This window comes from Ailuropoda melanoleuca, chromosome 12 (genome assembly GCF_002007445.2).
Source record: "Ailuropoda melanoleuca isolate Jingjing chromosome 12, ASM200744v2, whole genome shotgun sequence".
NCBI classification, from domain to species: domain Eukaryota; kingdom Metazoa; phylum Chordata; class Mammalia; order Carnivora; family Ursidae; genus Ailuropoda; species Ailuropoda melanoleuca.
Genome location: NC_048229.1, coordinates 23612188 through 23631761, shown reverse-complemented (window position 1 = coordinate 23631761; position 19574 = coordinate 23612188). Strand labels below are relative to the sequence as shown.

The 19574-nt window shown below is 52.8% G+C and overlaps 2 protein-coding genes and 1 long non-coding RNA gene across 3 annotated transcripts in view; all 3 read left to right on the top strand.

Annotated features, from left to right (window-relative positions):
• KIAA1671 (KIAA1671 ortholog) overlaps window positions 1–748 on the top strand; it is a 114020-nt gene extending 113272 nt beyond the window's left edge. Inside the window, exon 6 of the mRNA XM_034672368.1 lies at window positions 457–748. Coding sequence (XP_034528259.1) covers window positions 457–693 — 237 coding nt within the window. The 3' untranslated portion in view covers window positions 694–748. The remainder of the gene's footprint in view (window positions 1–456) is intronic.
• Window positions 749–3480: 2732 nt separating this feature from the next.
• LOC117804562 lies at window positions 3481–6853 on the top strand. The gene is made up of 3 exons (XR_004629042.1): window positions 3481–3613; window positions 4768–4850; window positions 5992–6853. It is a non-coding gene; the product is annotated as an uncharacterized LOC117804562 (long non-coding RNA).
• A 7854-nt stretch (window positions 6854–14707) lies between these two features.
• Window positions 14708–19129, top strand: CRYBB3 (crystallin beta B3). Its single transcript, XM_002922771.2, has 5 exons — window positions 14708–14782; window positions 16153–16271; window positions 16806–16938; window positions 17794–17936; window positions 18836–19129. Exons 1-5 carry the CDS (start codon window positions 14708–14710, stop codon window positions 18999–19001), a joined length of 636 nt encoding a protein of 211 aa, XP_002922817.1. The 3' UTR covers window positions 19002–19129.
• The last annotated feature ends 445 nt before the right edge of the window (window positions 19130–19574 follow it).

Sequence of the window (19574 nt, the reverse complement as noted above, 5' to 3'; positions counted from 1 at the left end):
CTCTGCATCCCCCCATCCACCCCCCGAATTATTGTGGGTGGAGGGGGGACTGCACTGAGAATGCCTCAGCTCCCAGCCCGGTGTGAATGAGGATCCCGCGAGGATTTGGTTAGGTGATATAATCATTTATTCATTCAGCAAGCAAAGGATTGGACTCCTGCTGTATACTGAGCACTGCGCTGGCTTCCACGCTCCTGTGATGTCCCCAGGAGGGAAAAGGCATCTTCAATCACATGGCTGGCTCTGTGCCAGGGCCTTCAAGGCCCACGTGATTATTGTAACCAGCCTATGTGGCGTGTTTCGCTGAGAAATTGAGGCTTACAAGTGTTCAGGTGACTCTAAACATGTGAACACGTTGGCCCACGAACCACCCAGACAGCATCTTGTGTGTCGGGTGGCGCCCCCAATTAATGGTTCCCTTGCTTTTCTCCTTCTTCCTGCCTGCTGCTCCCAAAGCAAACCTCAGTCCTCGACTCAAGTGCCCTCAAGACCCGGGTGCAGCTGAGCAAGAGAAGCCGCCGCCGGGCTCCCATCTCCCACTCCCTCCGGCGCAGCCGAGTCAGTGAGTCAGAGAGCAGGTCTCCTTTGGAGGAGGAGGCCAACAACGCGTGGATGTTCAAGGACTCAACAGGTACGCCATGCCCTCCCTTCTCCACGGATGCCACACTGAACAGCAGGATGGATTTAGGTTAGACACTGAGAAGAACTTCCTGTCTTTGTAGCCTGTGGGATATCAGAATGCAGTTACACAGGAAACCGTGCTCTCTTCTTCTACAGACCTTATTAGAAATTAGGTGAAAAAGGTTTTTTTCAGGATGCTATATTTATTGGGGCTCCACAGGTTGCCAGGGACAAAAATACAACTTAATAGGTTTTTACTGCTTCTGCCTTTACCTTTATTAAATTCACTACTCATACTTTCTTGAGGTTTGATCGTGGGTCTTTGCCCAGATCCTCGAGTTGAAAGATCAGTTCCATTTATTGCCAGTCTTTCACATTTCTAATGAATTATTTTAAGGCTGTGCATTTTCCTCTAAGGACTTCTTTGGCCGAGTCCTAGGTCAAAACCTGAAATGAATCTCAAAGAGCCAGTAGGCATCAGGCAGGGAAGGGTATTCCAGACAGAACCGTGGGATCAAAGGGGCAGGGGTGTGGGAAGCACATGTGTGTGTGTGGCAGAGGTCTCTCTAAGCGATTTGGGGCTACTCCAGCCGGGAATAGCATGGGTCATGCCGGAAAGGTGGGCAGAGGCCGGCTCACGGACAGTCGTGATTCCTTGCTAAGGAGTTCGACTTTGTGGGTGGGGAGCCATGGAGGAGTGTTAAGAAGAAGCAAAATCTCCTCTTATAATGGAAACCGTAGCAGGTGACCTCCCTGCTCTACACATATGCAGTGGTGTGTCCCCCCAAACACCTGCAGGGCCTTTTTTCACATGGGGTTTGCCCATGGCCACCAGTGGGACACTCCGAGCTGGGCGAGGGGCGTCACTCCTGACCACATACGTTCACGAAATGCTTGGAGGGTTGTCCCTCCTTCTGCTGCCTCATGTTTATTGTTATTATTATTATTTTAAAGATTTTATTTATTTACTTGAGATAGAGTGAGAGAGAGGGCGCACACAGAGGGAGTGGGAGAAGCAGACTCCCCACTGAGCAGGGAGCCCAACGTAGGACTTGATCCCAGGACCCCGAGATCATGACCTGAGCCAAAGGCAGATGCTTAACCTACTGAGCCACCCAGGCGCCCCTCTCATGTTTATTATTAAAGGAAGTGTTTAAATGCCTTGTTGAGGCCTCTCTGCATACTGTTTGAAACGGTCCATGTCCCCAGAGTCTCTCCTGTGAGGCTGGCACATGGCAATGGAGTGAAGTCCGAGAAAGGGGGGCTGTGGCGAAGGGAGGTGGCTTCCTGGTCCAGCTCCGTCTGGACCTTCCACGAGACACACGAAGCCCTCCGCCCTCTTTTCTGAGACCACGAGCCCTGTGCATTGCTGGCTGAAAGCATTTCTGTCTCGTTGCCTCTCTACCAAAGACTTCCTTCTCTTTCCCTGACTGGGAGGGAGCCAGGAGCCAGGAGGCAGGTCTGTCTGTGCCTTCTCCCAGCAGAACACCCATCATACCGCATGGTCAGCCATGAGGAACCTGTTTGTCCTTGTCCGTAAAGTGGGCCAGTGATGCCTTCNGGCAAAAATAGTGCAGGGGGTCCACATGCACACCTCACCCAGCTTCCCCCAATAAGACCTCACAAGGCCACAGTACCTGCCATTTTTTGCAAGAGTACAAAGTCAGTAAACATCATGCTTGTCCCCATGGTTGATTTTATAGGCCTTCAAGATGGGAACATCTGGCAGCCGCTGTACTAGGCCAGTGGTTTTCTGCCTTTCATTCCCAGCATCGGCAAATGATATGTCGCAGGGCAACCCAACACAGCAGGCAGCAAGGGCACTCAGCTCCCATGCAGACGTCCCACGTAACTCCTGAGGCCAGTCCTTGGGTCCCTGGATGCAGCTCGGATCCCCCGCACGCTGTCGAGATGAGGCTCTTATGATTCGTGCATGATGGTTAGCGCGAGCTCCTTGAACCTGGGGGCGGCCACACCTGCTCCCGTCACTCCCAGCCACGGGCAACGCTCAGCAGTCAGGAACAATCAAGGGAGGGTACTGGGCTTGTTCTGGAAGGAGCCCTGGGGTTGCGGTTGGGGTTGGGGTTGGACAGTCCCAGGTCTTGAAAACTGTGACTTTGGGCGTGCTGCTTGACCTTTGACCTTTAGGCTGCTCCTCTGTAAAATGGGGAAAGCCAGCCTCTACTTCCGGCTAACGTGTGTCGTATATGTTAGGCCTGGTAGAGTCCAAACGGGGGGTGCTGAGCGCACAGAGGTGTCAGGCGGATGACGGTGATGGGGACCGTCCAACGTTGCCTGGGAGACAGTTGCCACCTACCACCATTACACGCCTGGGCCCCTAAGGGAACTCTGTGCACACCCTACTGTCATCCCATTCCCAACCATGCCCTCCAAAAATGGGGGGAAATCTGCCCTGCCTTTTTCCTGTGGGAACGTGATAGTCAAAACCTTGTTTTATCCATGTGGACATGGGCCCAAGGACCTTAGCGGAGCTGAATGTGTCATCTGCAAGATGGGGCCATTGCCTCCATGCCGGGTTCCTAGGAAGCATCCTGTCCTGGGAACATACAAATGGGGGCTTTTCCATCAAAGAGGAGAGGACACAATTGTGTGGGGTTTTGGTGGCGGTTTTTTGATCCTAGTGGCCAAGGGTGGCTGTGTAGACTACACACCTGGCCTCCGATTTCTCTTAGCCTCTAAGGTCAGGCAGCATCTCCCCCTGCCTGCCCATGTGTTCCCTGCCTGGGTCCATTCAGTTGCTGGGGGGCCCTGTTGTTGCCAAACAGCAACAGTGCCATCAGATGGGAGCCTTCCGCAGACCAGAGGTGGTTACAGACTTGGCTCTCTCCTCTCCCCAGGCTCAGCTGCACAAGAGGCCAGAGGCGGACAGTCCCAGCGAGGCCCCAGGCTGGGCCCCCCAGCCCAAGACCCCTAAGTCCCCATTCCAGCTGGGCAGTCGCGTGCTGCCCTCCAGCATGGAGAAGGATGACAGGTGAGGGGTCTGGGGGACGTGTGTTCTTCCATTTAAAAAAGTGAAAACAGGGGCACCTGGGTGGCACAGCGGTTAAGCGTCTGCCTTCGGCTCAGGGCGTGATCCCGCGTTGCGGGATCGAGCCCCACATCAGGCTCCTCCGCTATGAGCCTGCTTCTTCCTCTCCCACTCCCCTGCTGTGTTCCCTCTCTCGCTGGCTGTCTCTATCTCTGTCGGGTAAATGAATGGAATCTTAAAAAAAATAATAATAAATAAAAAAATAAAAATAAAATAAAAAAAAATAAAAAAGTGAAAACAAATCTTACATCCCCCAGACGATCATGTGTTATTGTTTGGGGAGCATAAGGCATCTATCTGTGTCTTACGGGCATTGTGTTAGTTTGTGTTCTCCAAAGAAACAGAACCAATAGGATGCATATATACACACACACACAGAGCAGGGAGAAGAAGGGAGGGAGAGAAGAAGAGGGAGAGAGTTTGAGAGAGACAGATTGAGATTGATTTTAAGGAACTGGCTCACTCGATCATGGGTACCAGCAAGTGCAAAATCTGCAGGGCAGGTCGGTAGGCTAGGGACTCAGGGTAGAATCAGTATTGCAGTCTGAGTCCCCAAAAGTAGCCCGTGATCAGAATTTGCTCTTCTTCTGGGGAGGTCAGTCTTTGTCTATTAAGGTCTTCAACTGATTGGATGAGGCCCACCCATAACAGGGAGGGTAATCTGCTTTACTCAAAGTCTACGGATTTAAATATTAATTTCATCTTACAAAATACCTTCACAGAACCATCTAGAACAATGTTTAACCAACTGTTGAGGTACCGTGGCCAGGCTGAGTTGACGCATACAATTAACCATCATATGCCTAGGGTGACAAATGGATGGACAGAGATAATTCATGTGTCAGCGTGACTTCACAGCTGCAGATTATTTCGTAGAATGGGCGTACCGTGATTTATTTACCGTTCCTTGTTGTCGGGCGCTTCAATTCCTGTTTCTTGCTCATCGGTCACGTTAACACGGAAGCTCTACCACCTGTGAGCACCCGGCTCAGCGTCACCTGGGCACCGGGGATGCAGGGTCAGGTGCCTCACAGCCCTGCCTGCAAGGAGCTCTCAGTCTGGCTTGCACTTGACTCTCACTGGCTTTGTGCTTTCAGGTCGGAGGAGCCCTCTCCCCAGTGGTTAAAGGAGCTAAAATCCAAGAAGAGGCAAAGCCTGTATGAGAACCAAGCTTGAGCAGGTATGAAGTGGGGACACTGGGGGGACCCTGGGCCAGCAAGCCAAGAGTCAGAGCCTGTAGGTGTTGTACCCTAGGAGACAGAAGGGAAAATGGGTGCAGGTGTTCTGGGTTCCAATGAAGAGGGGGCTGCTGATCTGTTTCCTCTTTGAGGAAAAAAATCCAGGTGGACAGCCTGGTCTAGGAGCCAGATAACCTAGGCTCTGGGCTTGCGCACTTCTCACCGCATCTCAAAACCCTTCTATAAAGTGGAAAGGCGGGACATCAGCAGTTAGCTTAATCCGAAATGTCTCCAACTATTACATTCATATACAATCTGTATGATTAAAATTTAATTTGAACAAAAAGAAGATTTAAAAAGTCAAATAATTAGATATGCCCTGGTGTGGGTCCCAAATGACTTCCTATCATGAACGTCAGGTTCTCCATCTGTAAAATGGGGTAACAGCGCCCATGTCACCGAGGGGTCCCTGGGGCTCACTGAGAAGGCACTAAAGTGCTGGCGGTCATCCTAGGTGACCTATGGCTCTTACTCCCTAAAAGCTGGCTCTGATGTGAGTAGCCCAGGAGATCCACCAGCCCCTTACCCACAAACCTCAGATCCAGAAAACACTGACGATAGTTTTTCATGACCTACTTAGTGGCAAAACCTGACCTGCATGGATGTCTGTACTTTACACGGCGGGTATATTACGGGGGCATTTCATAACAGATATGTATGCATAACGCATGCATATACGTGTAGATAATAAACTTCACCCCCCCCAAATTCTAAATTCCCAGGTAATCTGTGCTCAAGGGTTTGGGATAAGGAATGGGAGCCTGTGTTGATTTTTGTGTTTAGTGCTATCTATGTGATATCTCTGTGAACCTTCCAGCCATCCTTTTGGGGAAACAGGCTGGAACCCTAACCTGACCCTAAGCTTTACATTGGTTCTACTGTATCTGGCCACCTGCCACCTTCCTCACCCCACTCCAAAAAAACCCCCCCAAAACCAAAAAGTCCTCTCTCCTGGCCTGCGGCTTGTGGGGATGGGGGATGGCCATCTGGGAGAATATCAGGCAAGGTTTAAAGGCTTGATGGCAGAGACATCTAGGGTCACATGTTCCCCTTGCTGACACCAGGGCTGTTCCTCCTCTCCAGACAGGGGACACTGCCACGTCTAACGAACTGAAGCCTTAACTGTCAGAGCCCGAAGATGAGGCCACGCTGATGCCGTTCCTTCCTGCAAAGGTCACCTGCCTGGGCCCTTCCGGTTGGGTGGAGAACACGGCCCGGTGCCTCCTGCCGCTCCATGGGCTCTCCCCGGATCGGGGCGCGAAGACCCACCGTCCTCAAGCACTCGCTCGTCTCCCCAGACAACACTTGAGGCTGAGGACACAGCCAGGCTGCCCAGAACTGTCCATGCTTGTGGATTTGTGTTTTATATGGAAAACGTGCATTTCTACGCACCGTAGACATCACTCCGGGAACATCGGTTTGAGGCTGGACCATCTCCCCGGGTTCTGGAAAACACCTGCATTGTGAAGGCACCTCTTCCCCCAACACCAGTGCAGGTCCTTTTCAAAAGCCCACTTCCAAGGAAGAAGAAACTCCGTGTCCTGCTAGAATTGTGGCCCAAAGCAGTGTCACTGGGCTGGGTTGTGATTGCTTTCTTGGCAAGTTCCATCTCCCTCCCTTTCCAAGAATCAGCAGCTCCAATTTTTTAAACATACCCACCCTCATTTCAAGTGTATTTATTCTCACCGTGGGGCTGTGTGCAGAGATGACCTGTTCATTATACATCACTTTGGTTTGCTTTAGAAGGCATTCAAGCAATAATTCAGCCAATTTTCTTTGAAATTTGATATGCATATATGTTTTTTATGTCCAGAAGGAAAGATATGTGAATAATTTGCTCGAAGTATCCAATCATCTCAGGTTATCTTACCCCTTATCCATGCTTTTAAAAAAAATTCCAGTTGTCACCTTCGTATATATATTTTCCTGGTTTCTTATCATTTGAGCTCTGATGTCTGTGGAGTGACCTTTGTCCCTTGGCCTCAAGCGTTCATCAGCAGCAGCCCCGATGGCAATGCCTTTCCCACTCAAACATCAGACCGGCCCTGAGAATCTTCTTCTCCGGTCTTCTTTGAACGGCACCCAAGCTGTTGGCATGGAAGAATTATTCCAAATTGGAGCAAATGCATGAATGGGGGGATGGGTTCTTCTGTTTCTTCTCACCTCTTCCTTCTACCAGTCCCCCCCACCCCCTGCCAACTGCACCTGACCAAGTGCTTCCTTTAGGTCCAAATGCAGGAAGGGAGGGTCTTGTTGAAATCCTTCTCTGGACAGAAGTGCTGGATGCTAGGTGACAACGTGTAGGGTTTACCTTGCCTCTTCTTTTTTTTTCCTTGCTAGCTCTAAGCTCATTCCCAGGAATCTCTAAGACCTCTGGGGGTCGTAGGCACTCTCTACGTGGTCTTTCTTTTTAGAAATCCTCAACACCAGCCTCGTCCATGTCTGAAACCCAAGGCTCCAGCAAACATCCCAGATACACTTGACTGGCCAACTGCTGTGCCTGGAGTTGCCATAAACTTTGTGCCAACCTTGCCTGGGAGATGCCTGTTGGTGAGAAAGACTCTTGGGCAGTTCATAGGGCCCCCTGTGACTGCTGAGGGGCCCCAGGGCTGAGTCTCCTAAAGCTAGATATGGAAGGGATGGGCCACAGGCACGCCCACCCACTGACTTCCCAAGACATGAAAATCTTTCTTGAGAAATCCATTATTTGCAAATGGTGTCAAGACATACCTTCCTTCTCCCTAGCCACATCTCCATTTATCTCCCCATCCCTTATTCCTCCCTTATCATCCTTTACTGTCTCTTCCTTCTCTTGGGGGTGGGGGTGAGGGGTGGAGAGCAATCCTGCTTCTCCAGGTTCAGCACCCTGGACAGGGACTGAAGCCCCCGCCCTGCCCCCACCAGTCCTGTTGGCTGACCTCTTTGGCTACTGATGGGCAGTTGCTGGACCCTGTCACCCGCCCAGCCTTTTGCATCTGGAAGCCTCATGTGTCTGTGTCTAGAGGTTTGGCCCTGCTTCATTGTAGTTGGTCTTCTTTTCATTCTCCGAGTTAGTGGTCAATCAATTCTCTGTGGCTATTGGGTGGAGATTTGATTCCTCCAGGAATTGCTGCTTTGGGTGATTTTCCTTTCCTTTCCTTTCTTTTCCTTTTCTTTCTTTCTCTTTCTTTCTTTCTTTCTTTCTTTCTTTCTTTCTTTCTTTCTTTCTTTCTTTCTTCTTTTTCTTTCTTGCAGATCCGGTTAATGTTCTATTTTGTTTTCTTTTTAAGTAGGCTCCGTGCCCAGCGTGGAGCCCAATCCAGGTCTTGAACTCATGACCCTGAGATCAAGACCTGAGCTAAGATTAAGAGTCAGATGCTTAACCGACTGAGCCATCCAGGCGCCCCTAGATCTGATTAATGTTTTAAAACAATTTTGATGCGATGGCTTTCCAGGGCCATAGGTCCCCTTTAAAGACACTCCTCACGTTTTGACCAACTCTTCCTGGCTGCTGTCTCTCCTTCAGGTGGGAAGGGCCCCTTGGTACCATCTTGGGCAGTAGGAGTTGACCTGCTCTGTTCAGTGAGACTCGAGATACCATGCAAAACTCTCCAGTTCTTAATTGGTTATGTTTTAGCCCAAGGATACCCAACAGGGAAGAAAAACACTTGAACATGAGATTAACCTGGAGATCTTTTGCCTGACTTCCCACACCTTGATTGGAAACAAAAATCCATTTAATTCCTTGGTGATTAAGACATACAAAGTCCAGCCCCCTTGAAACTGATGAGAGCAGCCTCACCTCCCCACTGCGGAGCGGACCCTCACAGTGGGTCAGGAGTCACCCCCTCTGTGCAGGCTCCCCTTGACCTCTGGATCCCACTGTGCTCAGTGCGAGAAGTGACTGATGCTTGGAACTTGTGCAGATAGCTGGGGAAGCGTGTCGTTGGTTTTCCCTTCCTTCTAAGCTGAGTGAGCTCTCCGGGCGCTAAGCGAGTGGTTGTGTGGTAGTTGCTTGAGTTTGCCTGGGGCCGCCTTTGGAAATCTGTCTCTTTTTAAACTAACTTAATATGCCTTAATCGTTTGTATGCAATCAAGTCACCTGCCCTCATCCAACCCACCTTCCTGGGGGGGGCCTTTGGCTCTCCTTAAATGAGAGTCTTGCACAGAATGCAGATCCCTTTATATGTACAATCTTGTCGACAGACAGACAGACACACAAATGCACACACGCCCTTTGCATATCAGCATTTTGACGGCTGGTGTTTTAATAAGCCTGTATCTAGATCCCCTTCTTCTTGGCCCTTGCCTGATGAAACAGAGGCCTTTGGCCTACAGAATCCCATGGCAAGGCCTCAAAACTCAGTGTTGTGGAGAATTCCTTGGTGCCACCAGAGAAATTCCGGCAAAACCAAAGCCTCGCGTTGTTTCATGTTGGGGGTTTTGAGTGACACTGACCTGACAGCCTCAGGTTATCCAGGATTCGGGAAAAGGACAATCTGATGGGAGCTTTTCCAGGGGGACAGGCCAAGTCCTAAGCTTTCAGATGAATGTGTTTGCTTTTGTGCATCCAGGGAAGTGAGGCCAACTCTAGGTATTGCTAAGGAGCGAGCACAGACAGGCGCAGGCCTGAGCTCCCAGAGCTTAGAGGCTGTGCGAGGGAGTGGAGGAAACCCTTGGCGTGCTCCCCCAGAGGAGAGCTCGGCTGCTCGCACCCGGTGCTGGCAGCCGCCTTGTCCACTTACGCTTGTACATTTTTTCATTATGATGCCCCCAGATTGCCCCAGGGACTAGGCATAGTCACAAAGCTGAAAATCCCCAGGCATGTGTTCAGATCACCTCCAAAGCTAAATGCTTTTTTAAAGGTGACTTGAGCCTGCGTGGAAGATGGTGTCCCATGGAGAATGCCATCGAGCCCGCCTCTCCCTCACAGTTCTGTTTCTCCCCCTCAATCCCTGTGGTTCCCCCCCACCCAGGCCTGTTCCTTAGTACAGGAAGTGAGATTACTTAACCTTTTTGTGAACTAGCGTTTCAGGGAGAGCCCAAGGGGAGATGGAGAGGCAGGAGAAAAGCTCTATCCAATGACATCCTTGCCCTTAATTTACGTGGTGACACATGACTACAGTAACCGGGAAGCCTCCTACAGCCTCAATTGTGCCTTTCTTCCTCCACCACGTGTTAAAACGTGGAAGCGAAACTCCCACGGCATCGTGATTCCACGGGGTAAGAGGGACAATATTGACATGGAGCCGCTTGAAGCAGGCGGGACCCATGCCGCGTCTGGAAGGGGGTCCACCTTGGGCTACAGCCACCTAGGGAACCGTGGGTCCCGGCTCTGCCGAGAAGCTGTTACGAGTCAACCCTGTCCTGATTTGGGCAAGCTGAGGTTCTGGAAAGGCAGAGCCACGTGGAAAGCTGATGGGCGCGAGTATGCCTGGTCTTCCCCAGCCTCTCCCCTTTGGCTCCCACCCCCCCCCACCCCTCTAGAATTTGCTTGCTTTTGTTTGGATTGGTTCCTGCAGGGAGGGGTGCAGAAATCTGTGTTCTGGAAAGTCAGCCTGAGGGTCCTGGCAAGTCAACCCTTAAAGTCAATCAGCCTCTCCCCCTCCCCCACCCCGGAATCTCCTTAAATAGTCACCCTCCGACCTCGTACTGGAACATCTCCCTCCGTGAATCAGACTGGCCCCTTTTTTTGACAATCTCCAGTGGTGTCACGCTTGCCAAAAAAAAATCCAAACAAAAATCATGCTGTTGTCTAAAGAACAATTTGAGCTTTTCACTGGTCTCATTCCACGTAGCCTTAGAGATCCTGTAAATAGGGGGCTCGCAGAAGTAATATATTGTGTTATGGAAGCTATTTTGTACTGTATTGTTTCCTAAATCATACCAGTATTCTAGAAGCGACGCACCTCCCAGATGATTCTGATCCCGAAAACACCTTGTAAGATTGGGGGAGGGGAGGAGGAGTGGAAACACATATAAATACACTATATATTTTCCTAGCCTTTCTTCTGAGTCCCTTCCCGAGATATTTGAGTCACCGGTAGAAAAGAAACTCGAGTCCCATGTGTAGGAAAGTCACACCCGCCACCTGCTGGCACTTGCCTTATGCATTCACAGGCTTTAAGGGGTTCTGACAGAAGGTGGACGACCGGCACTTTATCCCATCCCAGAAAGAATCTCTAATTGGGTGACCGAGAATTCATCTAGAAAAACCTATATTTTTAACGTTAAAACCCCTGGGGCTTCCGGGACCTCACGGAGTATTGGGTACCTACAAGTGCTTTTATATTTTGTAACTGTAAAGAGGTTTCATACGCACAGAAGAACAGTGGGGGGTCTGGTCAACTGCCATTAAACAGGGTGACCTTTGCATGTACAAAGAGGTTGCATTCAGACCATGGAAATAGCGAATAAAGCTTCGATGCAAGTTGCGCTGAAGAACTCAGTGTGTCAGTGTGTGGATGAATGGGCTCTGCCATGCATGCACGCCCGTCACCAGCTGAGTCGGTCTGTTGTCTGTGCTGAGCTGGGGGCCGCGCGGCGGGAAGGGGGGAGCTGGGGTCCTGGGAGAGGGGGACCCGTGGAGACAAAGCAGGATGTCCATTCAACGTGGGCTTGAATCCTCATTCTGCCACCTCCCGGCTGTGGGATATTGCTGAGCATCGGAGCTCCACAATGAGGCTGGCAATAGTGACATTAGTGGGCAAGAGTTGAAGGCAGCGGTTCTCAACTGGGTGGATTGTGCATCCCCCCCACCCCCGACCCTGCGCCATGACACCTGGCAATGGCAATGATGGGAGTCATTGTTGCTTGTTACAAAGAGGGAAGGGAGATGCTGCTGGCGTCTAAGGGGTAGAGAGCAGGGATGTTGTTCAGTGTCTCACAGTGCACCGGATGGCTCCCCCAATGCCAAGAATTCACCGGCCCCAGACGGCAATAGTGCCGATACTCAGGACTCGAGCCTAAGGAAAGGAGACGTGGCCTGTGAAGGTGCTGGGCACACAGTAGGTCCTCAGGATCCTGAAGGATCTGATGGGAGGAAGTCACACCACCTCCTTCTTCCCCCTTAGAACCCTAGCAGGTGGCAGCTGCGTTCCAAGTTACGGGGTCCAACTTCGAGAATCCAACTCGATGTTCCGTGGTCACGAGGAGGAGGCAGTCTCTGGGTTTGAATTGTCAATAGCAGGCAGGATCCTCAGTGAATGGAAGCAAGAACGTGGCTGCCCAAGCCGAGGGCTTTGTTCCACGATCTCTCCGTGGTTGTCCATTTACAGGTGTTGCTGACCTCCAGTAGCTCGCCCAAGGTCACACAGGTCCACCTGCTTCCAGAGGCCAGCCGCTGTGAACTGACTTTTAGGCTCACTGGAGGATTTTAGCCAAAAATCACAAGCAAACCAAACCAAACCCTGTTCCGTAACAATTCACACCTTGGCTCTCTCTTCATTAGTCTTCCAATAATCATTAGCTATACTTAAAAAATGCGTGGGCCTAGGTTTTTGATTTGGGTTTTTTTCCTGGTCTCTGTTTGTTTGGGTTTGTTGGTTTGGTTTTTGGGGTCGCAAATAAGGTGACTATTGTGATCACTTTTCTTTCTGTTGAAGCTCAAATCTGGGCCCTGTGGCAAGCCGGCCCCTCCTCCTTCTTTCTGCTGTGTGACTTCGGGTAAATGACTTCACCTCTCTGAACTCAGTTTCTGAGCCATCTATAAAATGGGGGTCACAATCCCTTCCCTAAAGAGGGCTGGGGAAGAATTAAACACAATGTTCATGAAGCAGGCACAGTGCGTCGCACACAGTAGGTCTTCAGCAAATGGGAGCTGTCCGTTGTGTATGCCTTCCACACGAAGAAAATAAACCTCTGTGGGCTCTGTTACAGCATCGTGTGGAAACCCAATTTGGGGGTTATTTTTAGGGTGATCTGACTTAAAATTTAGGCCATGTGGCCCATGGGAAAATTGAGCAATTCTGGGGTCCCTCGCTTTAAGAGCTGATGTCCTTCCAAGGATGTCGTTCACCCAAACAGGAAGGCTCGGGCTCCAGGAAGCCCAAGAAAGGGAGTTGGGGGGCACTGGAGAGCGGCGCTGTTGGGCTTCCCACAAAGCTGATGAGGTCCGTGTGCCCCCCAGACGCCATCAGGGGTCGTGGCGGAGGGACACAGGCGCTGGGGCCTCCTGGGCCCACTATTGGAGTGCAATGGCCCGGACGCAATGGGGTGGACAGGGCGCCGCCTCAGCAGGCTGGGATGTGCTGGGCTGTCTAAAAGCGCCCATAAATAGGCCACTGCTGGCAAAGGCAGGCTGAGCCTGCAGACGGCCCTCTGCTCTTCCGGAGGCTACGGCAGCAGGTTCATTCTGGGGTGGGCTGGGGCGGGGAGGGTGGGCTGCCCTGGCAGGCCCAGACCTCTGGGATCTCCGCGGGGCGTGCACGGCTGGCCCCCGCACAGCCCAGGGATTCACTGGAGGCTTGGAGCCAAGAGGGAGGACCCAACCGAGCCACCAAGCCCCACTGGTGTCCGAGGGAGGTGGCCAGGGTTAAGCCCCTGGGCATGTGCTTGGGGAAGGGGGCCTCCAAAGACTAAGCGCAGCTGAGGAAGGGGAGTGAGCAAATCTGGGGGCTGCCGAGGATCCTGGGAATTCTCCCTGAGCCAGACCGAGCCGTCTGTGCTGCGGAGGCCGGGCATGGGCAGGACAGGCAGCCTGCAGGTTATGCATCACTGGGCCTGTGTTCAGAGCACGCAGGGCCACGCAGGGCCACACAGCTGTGCCTGCCAGCAGGGTGGGGTGTAGACGTGTGTGCCTCGTGGACCACCGTGGGTGTCTGCAATGGGCGTGGGGTGTGTGTGTGAGCGGGAAGGGGGGGTGGTTGTGTTCGGTGGGTGCGATGTGACTGTGTGATCGCAGGAGCGTGTGTATGCGTGTGCATGCGTGTGTATGTGTGTGTGTTGATAAACTGGAGAATAGTCCCATGCGTCTGTGTGTCAAGGGGATCATGAGAATCCTCCCATGACCACCTCGTCATGACTCCCACGGGGCCTGTGTTGTGAGTCACGGTCCCCACAGGGATGAAGGGGACGGTCTCTCTGTGTCTGTGTCTCTTTGAGTGGTTGGTACACACTAAGTGCTTTATAAATGCATGTAGAATGAATAACCAAATGTGTGGAAACTGGGCTGCAGCAAGTGTCCCAGGACCCAGTACCGCATCATGCATTCTCTAGACATCTGTCTGTCTGTCTCCCACCTGTCTGTGGTCTCCTGTTCATCCCGATCACCCAGCACCAGGCCAGGCACTGAGTGGGTGATCATGGAATCTTTGGGAACAGAGGAATGAATGAACAAAAGACTAGCCCAGACCATGGAGGTGGGAGACATCCCTGTAGAGGGACCCCCCTGAAGCCCACCCTCTGGCCAGGGTCCAGGGGTGGTGTGTCTACACAGAGCTTGAAGAGCCCTGTTTTGGCGGGAGCAGTTGGGTGTAGAGGAAGGGCACGCCCTTTGGAGCCAGGCCCAATCCTGGCCGCTCCCTCACTATATGCCTTGGGGAAATGGCTTCACTTCACTAGGCCTCGGGGTTTTCCTCTATAAAACAGGGATCCTGAGCCCACTGACAGTCCCAGTCCTCGTGGTGCATGATGGGTGCTCAGTGGGTGTTTGTTGAATGACTGAATGATCGAGTGCAGTGAGTGATGACCACGTCCCATAGGCAGCCCGGCTCTGTAGGTTGTCCTTGACTTCAATCACATCAACACGTGGTGTGGTCCGGGGGGAACCTGGTGACTCACTCGTTTTCCTTTGGTTGGAGACAGAGGTGTTCCTGGGGAGATGGCGGAACAGCACGGAGGGCTGGAGCAGGCTGCCGCTGGCAAGAGCCATGGAGGCCTTGGGGGCAGCTACAAGGTACAGGGCAGGGAGGGGTCCCAGGGGTGGTGGGCCTGGGGCTGCTCTCGGGCCTCAGGGGCAGCTTCCCTGCTAGGTAGCCCCCTCCAGAAAGGAGCAGCCGCCCTTCCAGCCATCGGGGGCCAGGAAGACACCCCGCTCACCATGCTTGTACTGAATCTTCTTTCTTCTGTGTCCTCATCTGCAGAAGAGAACTGGTCGCGCAAATGCAGCCTGACTCAGTGGGGCACAGAGGCCCAGGGGTCTCAGGAGACACGGTGCTGACTCTCCTGCCTGACCTCAGTCCAGTTCCCTGGCTTCTCTGGGCCTCAACAGCCCCATCTGGAAAATGGGAGCAATGCTCCCTGTCTCAGGCCCCACAGCTGGCACCGAGGAGAATTCCAACAGCTGGAATTTGTTGGCTCTTTCTCTCTGAGCTATCCCTGGGGGCTTTAATCTGAGACAGAGTCTGAGGATGGGTTGACTAAAGGGATAACTGCACAGGAGCGTTTCTGTGGATGGGCTGGTGGCTTTAAAGAGAGAGGAAGAGAAGCAGAGGCCTGCCTGGCCCTGGGCCCGATTGGTGGGAGCACAGGGCTGGTCTAGGGGCTCTAAGGGCCTTTGCAAAGCCCCAGAGGCAGGTGCCCATCACGAAGGTGGGTGCCACTGCCGGCCCTTCCTGGCTCCTCTGGCATCTGTGGGCCATGCCCTACCCACACCAGTGTGGGGGAGGAAAGAGCCAGCTCACTTAATGGAATCCTGGTGTTTCTACTTAATCTGCTGTGCAGTCTGAGACAAATGACTTACCCTTTCTGAGCCTTCTATAAAATGACCAGAACAGATGTACACCAGGGACCATCTACGAAGACAGTTTGTGCTTCTAGGTGGATAAGAGAGGTGAAGCCGTCCCCTTCCTTTGCAGCCTCTTCCTCTCTGGGCAAGGGACAGGTGAAGGGCAACCCAGAGGTTGCAAACTGGTCTTTTCCTTTCTCAAGCACAGGGAAATTTCGCATTCAGGGAAATAGAGCTTTCTGGCCTCTCTTGAAAAGTTTAAAACGGTGCCCACATTGCCTCCTGGCCATAAGCGGCTTCATTTCCTTCCCTTGGGTCATTTCACTCTCTTAGATTGGGGCATGGGGCCTGCCAGATATTAGTCTCAATCCCTGGTTTGAGGTTCCTGGAGGCGTTCCCCTCTGTGGCCACGAGGGGGCAGTGAAAGCCTGCGGCCGATGCTGGCTCCGGAGGGGTCCAAGGCAGAGGGGATGGAGCCCAGGGGATGGTACCTCCCCGCCCTGCCCAAGGGGGCTGTGCAGGCCGGGGTCTGGGGCTGGGACTGGGAGCCCAGCACCCCCTGCCCCGTAGGATGCTCAGGGTGCTTGCTGCCCTTTCAGGTGATCGTGTACGAAATGGAGAACTTCCAGGGCAAGCGGTGTGAGCTCTCCACCGAGTGCCCCAACCTGACAGAGAGCCTGCTGGAGAAGGTGGGCTCCATCCAGGTGGAGTCTGGGCCGTGAGTACCTGGAGCCCCAGCCCCCTCCTCACAGCCCCGAGCCTCCTGGGAGTCAGGAGGTCCGGGTTCCTGTCCTAGATCTGCTGTGGGGCCTTAAGTGACTGCCTTCCCTTCTCTGGCCTCAGTTTTCCCATCTGTCAAATGGAGATCTCAGTGGCATGCACTTCAGACAGAGTTTTTGTGAAAATGAATGGAAAGATGCACATATATAATAATAATATAATAAGGAGGAGGAGGAGGGAGAGGAATTTGTCTTTGGAGTACCTACTACGTGCTGGACATTGTGCAAAGGACGTCCCTAAGCACATACACGGAGGCTTTACATAAAATAGACTCTTCATACTCTTTCCCAGGTTGAGTTTTCTGACTCAGAGTCTCAGCTTCCAGTATGTTCTAGGAGCTCCTGTAATACCTGGACCAGGGGTCCACGGTAGGGTCAGAGGGAGGGTTCGAGGTCAACAGTCAGCTGCTGGGGGGCCCTTCCCCCACCCTCAGCAGAAGCAGTGGTGGACCCAGGCCTGTTCCCTCCTACAGGTGGCTGGCGTTCGAGCGCAGAGCCTTCCGCGGGGAGCAGTTTGTCCTGGAGAAGGGGGATTACCCTCGCTGGGATGCCTGGTCCAACAGCCACCACAGTGACAGCCTCCTGTCCCTCCGGCCTCTGCACATCGTAAGTACAGCTCCTGCCGGCTTTGGGGAGCTCCTAGAAGCTGGTCAGCCAAGCAGGAGCTCAGTTGGGGGGCAGGGCTGGTAGGGACCTGGCTTGGGAAGGGCCCTCTTCATCTCTGACCTAAAAGATTGCATGGGACGAGAGGAAGTTGGCTAGCGAATGGTCACGGGGCTGGGGAGTGGGACACCAGGGTTCACATCTTGAATTCACCAGCACAGCACGGACACTTCCCTATGTAACCCTATTAAAATCAGGAGCCTCGTGGCCCAGCCTCGGACCAGTATTGGGCTCAAAGCAGCACGTTCAGAAAGGAGCTTCAGAAAGTAACCGGTTCACTTGCCTTTTCCAAACACCCAGAAGGGACTCAGTCCACAGTGACACTTTTAAATGTCGCTCTGCTCCCCCACCTGCTTCCCCCACACTCGGTGGCTGCTCCAGCCCTCTCTCCTTGTCACAGTAACTGATGGCTGCCTGGATGACAGCGGGAGGAAAGCTAAGAAGACCACATCAGAACCTGGTTTAGTAAACAGGGAATCCTCCTACATTACTAATTTTTATCTCCTTGCAGCCTCTCTGTGCCTCGGTTTCCCTATCTGCTAAATGGTGGAGTTTCATAAGAGCTGAAAGGCCCCCTCTCGGTTTCATGGCTCCCTGGCCCTAAGATTCCCAAGGACAGTGGCTCAGAGGAACCGCCCTAGTCCCCATCCTTCCTGTGGGCCTCTTAGGAGTCCCCTCCCTCAGGCAGTGGGGTTGGGGGTGGGCCTGGCTCTGTGGTCACTGGACTCTTTCCTGTACCTCATGACCCCTGCTCTGAGCGTGGGAGCAGCTGGCTCACCCCGTGATCCCGCCCCCCAGGATGGCCCAGATCACAAGCTGCACCTGTTCGAGAACCCAGCCTTCAGTGGCCGCAAGATGGAAATAGTGGATGACGACGTGCCCAGCCTCTGGGCTCATGGCTTCCAGGACCGTGTGGCGAGCATCCGGGCCATCAATGGAACGTAAGGGACCCATTCCCCACTCCCACCCCTGCCCCGTCCTCTGGCTCCAAATAGAATCTCTGTTCACTGTGTTTCCTACATGCCCTGCTCTTCTAAGGTCCTTTTCATAATCCTGGTCCTTCTTACCAGGGTAAGAAGTGACATAGTGGTTCTCTAGGTATACCCTGAATAGGAGGGTACATAGTACATCACCTCCCTCCTTCTAAGCTTAATACTTCTGTTAATGCAATCTTAAGATCACCTTCCCTTTGTCAGTGACTACATCTTACCCTATGGGCTTGAGATCTGGGGTTGAGCCTTGAAAGGTACCACCTCTCCCTGATAACAATTTGTTCAACAACTTTTTACTGAGCATTTCTCTGTGCGGAGTATGGGGGCAGCAAGAATTACACAGCCTCTGCCTTCAAGAATTTTAGTCTGCTAGGGAGACAAGGAGACAGGTATCCATAATTCATTGTGATCAGGACTATGATGGGGGATACACCAGGGCTCTGGGTGTCCCCACCACGCACTTGATGGAGCCCAGGGGAGTCAGCAAGGGCTTTCCTGGAGGAGGAGACATATAAACTGAGATGTAAAGAATATGAATGGAAGGGGAGAAGGACACAGATAAGACAAGGAAGAATGCTGCAGGCAGTGGAACAGCACGTGTAAGGGCTCAGAGACACTCCTCTTCAAGGAAAGTAGAATTAGAGAGGTTGGACTAAGGGATGAGGCTGGAGATGTTTAGTGAAGGACCTGTGAGCAGGGTAGGGAGTTTGAATTCATCTGGACGGCACTGGGGAGCCAGCGAGGAATTTAGGCAGGCAGAGAGCATGGTCAGGTGCTGGCTTTAAAAGGGTTGGTCTGGCTGGCGGCAGGAAGCTGACCGTCCTCACCCCGACCTCGGTACCCGGCAGGTGGGTTGGCTATGAGTTCCCTGGCTACCGCGGGCACCAGTACGTGTTTGAGCGGGGCGAGTACCGCCACTGGAACGAGTGGGACGCTAACCAGCCGCAGCTGCAGTCCGTGCGCCGCATCCGGGACCAGAAGTGGCACAAGCGAGGGTGCTTCCTCAGCAGCTGAAGGGCACCCAGGCCCCAGTGGCCCAGGCCCGCCCTGGGGGGCAGCAGAGGCAAGAAGAGGAGGCTCCAGGGCCAGGGTGATGATCTGCCTGTCCCCCCTTCCCCAGAATCTGCTCAATAAAGCCTGGGGCCGGTCCCCCACCTGCCATGTTCCTCTGCGTCACTTCTTGAGGGGGCTGGGGCTTGAGGGCTCCGAGAACCCCCAAGGGGAACTGTGAGCTGGGCTCATACCCTAGGCTCTAGTTGTCTTAGGCAGAGTCACATGCACATCTTGCACTGATTTTGTGTTCGTTTTCCATCTGTCAATCTGTCCATCTCTCCATCTATCCATCTCTCTGTCCACCCTTCCACCCACCCAACTTTCTATCCATCCTTCCATCCATTCATCCATCAGTTCTTTCCATCCATTCTCCCATTGATCCATCCATTCTCTCTTCCATCCATCCATCCATCCATCCATCCATCCATCCATCTATCCATCCAACCATTCTCCCATTGATCTATCCACTCTGTCTCTCTTCCATTCATCCATCCATCTATCCATCCATCCATCCATCCATCCATCCATCCATCC

What these genes read in the sequence shown, in the direction of transcription:
- CRYBB3 (XM_002922771.2), top strand. Translation starts at nt 14,708, where the DNA reads ATGGCGGAACAGCACGGAGGGCTGGAGCAGGCTGCCGCTGGCAAGAGC. An exon ending in GCCTTGGGGGCAGCTACAAG is followed by an intron (nt 14,783 to 16,152) that starts GTACAGGGCAGG and finishes CTGCCCTTTCAG; the next exon opens with GTGATCGTGTACGAAATGGA. An exon ending in ATCCGGGCCATCAATGGAAC is followed by an intron (nt 17,937 to 18,835) that starts GTAAGGGACCCA and finishes GGTACCCGGCAG; the next exon opens with GTGGGTTGGCTATGAGTTCC.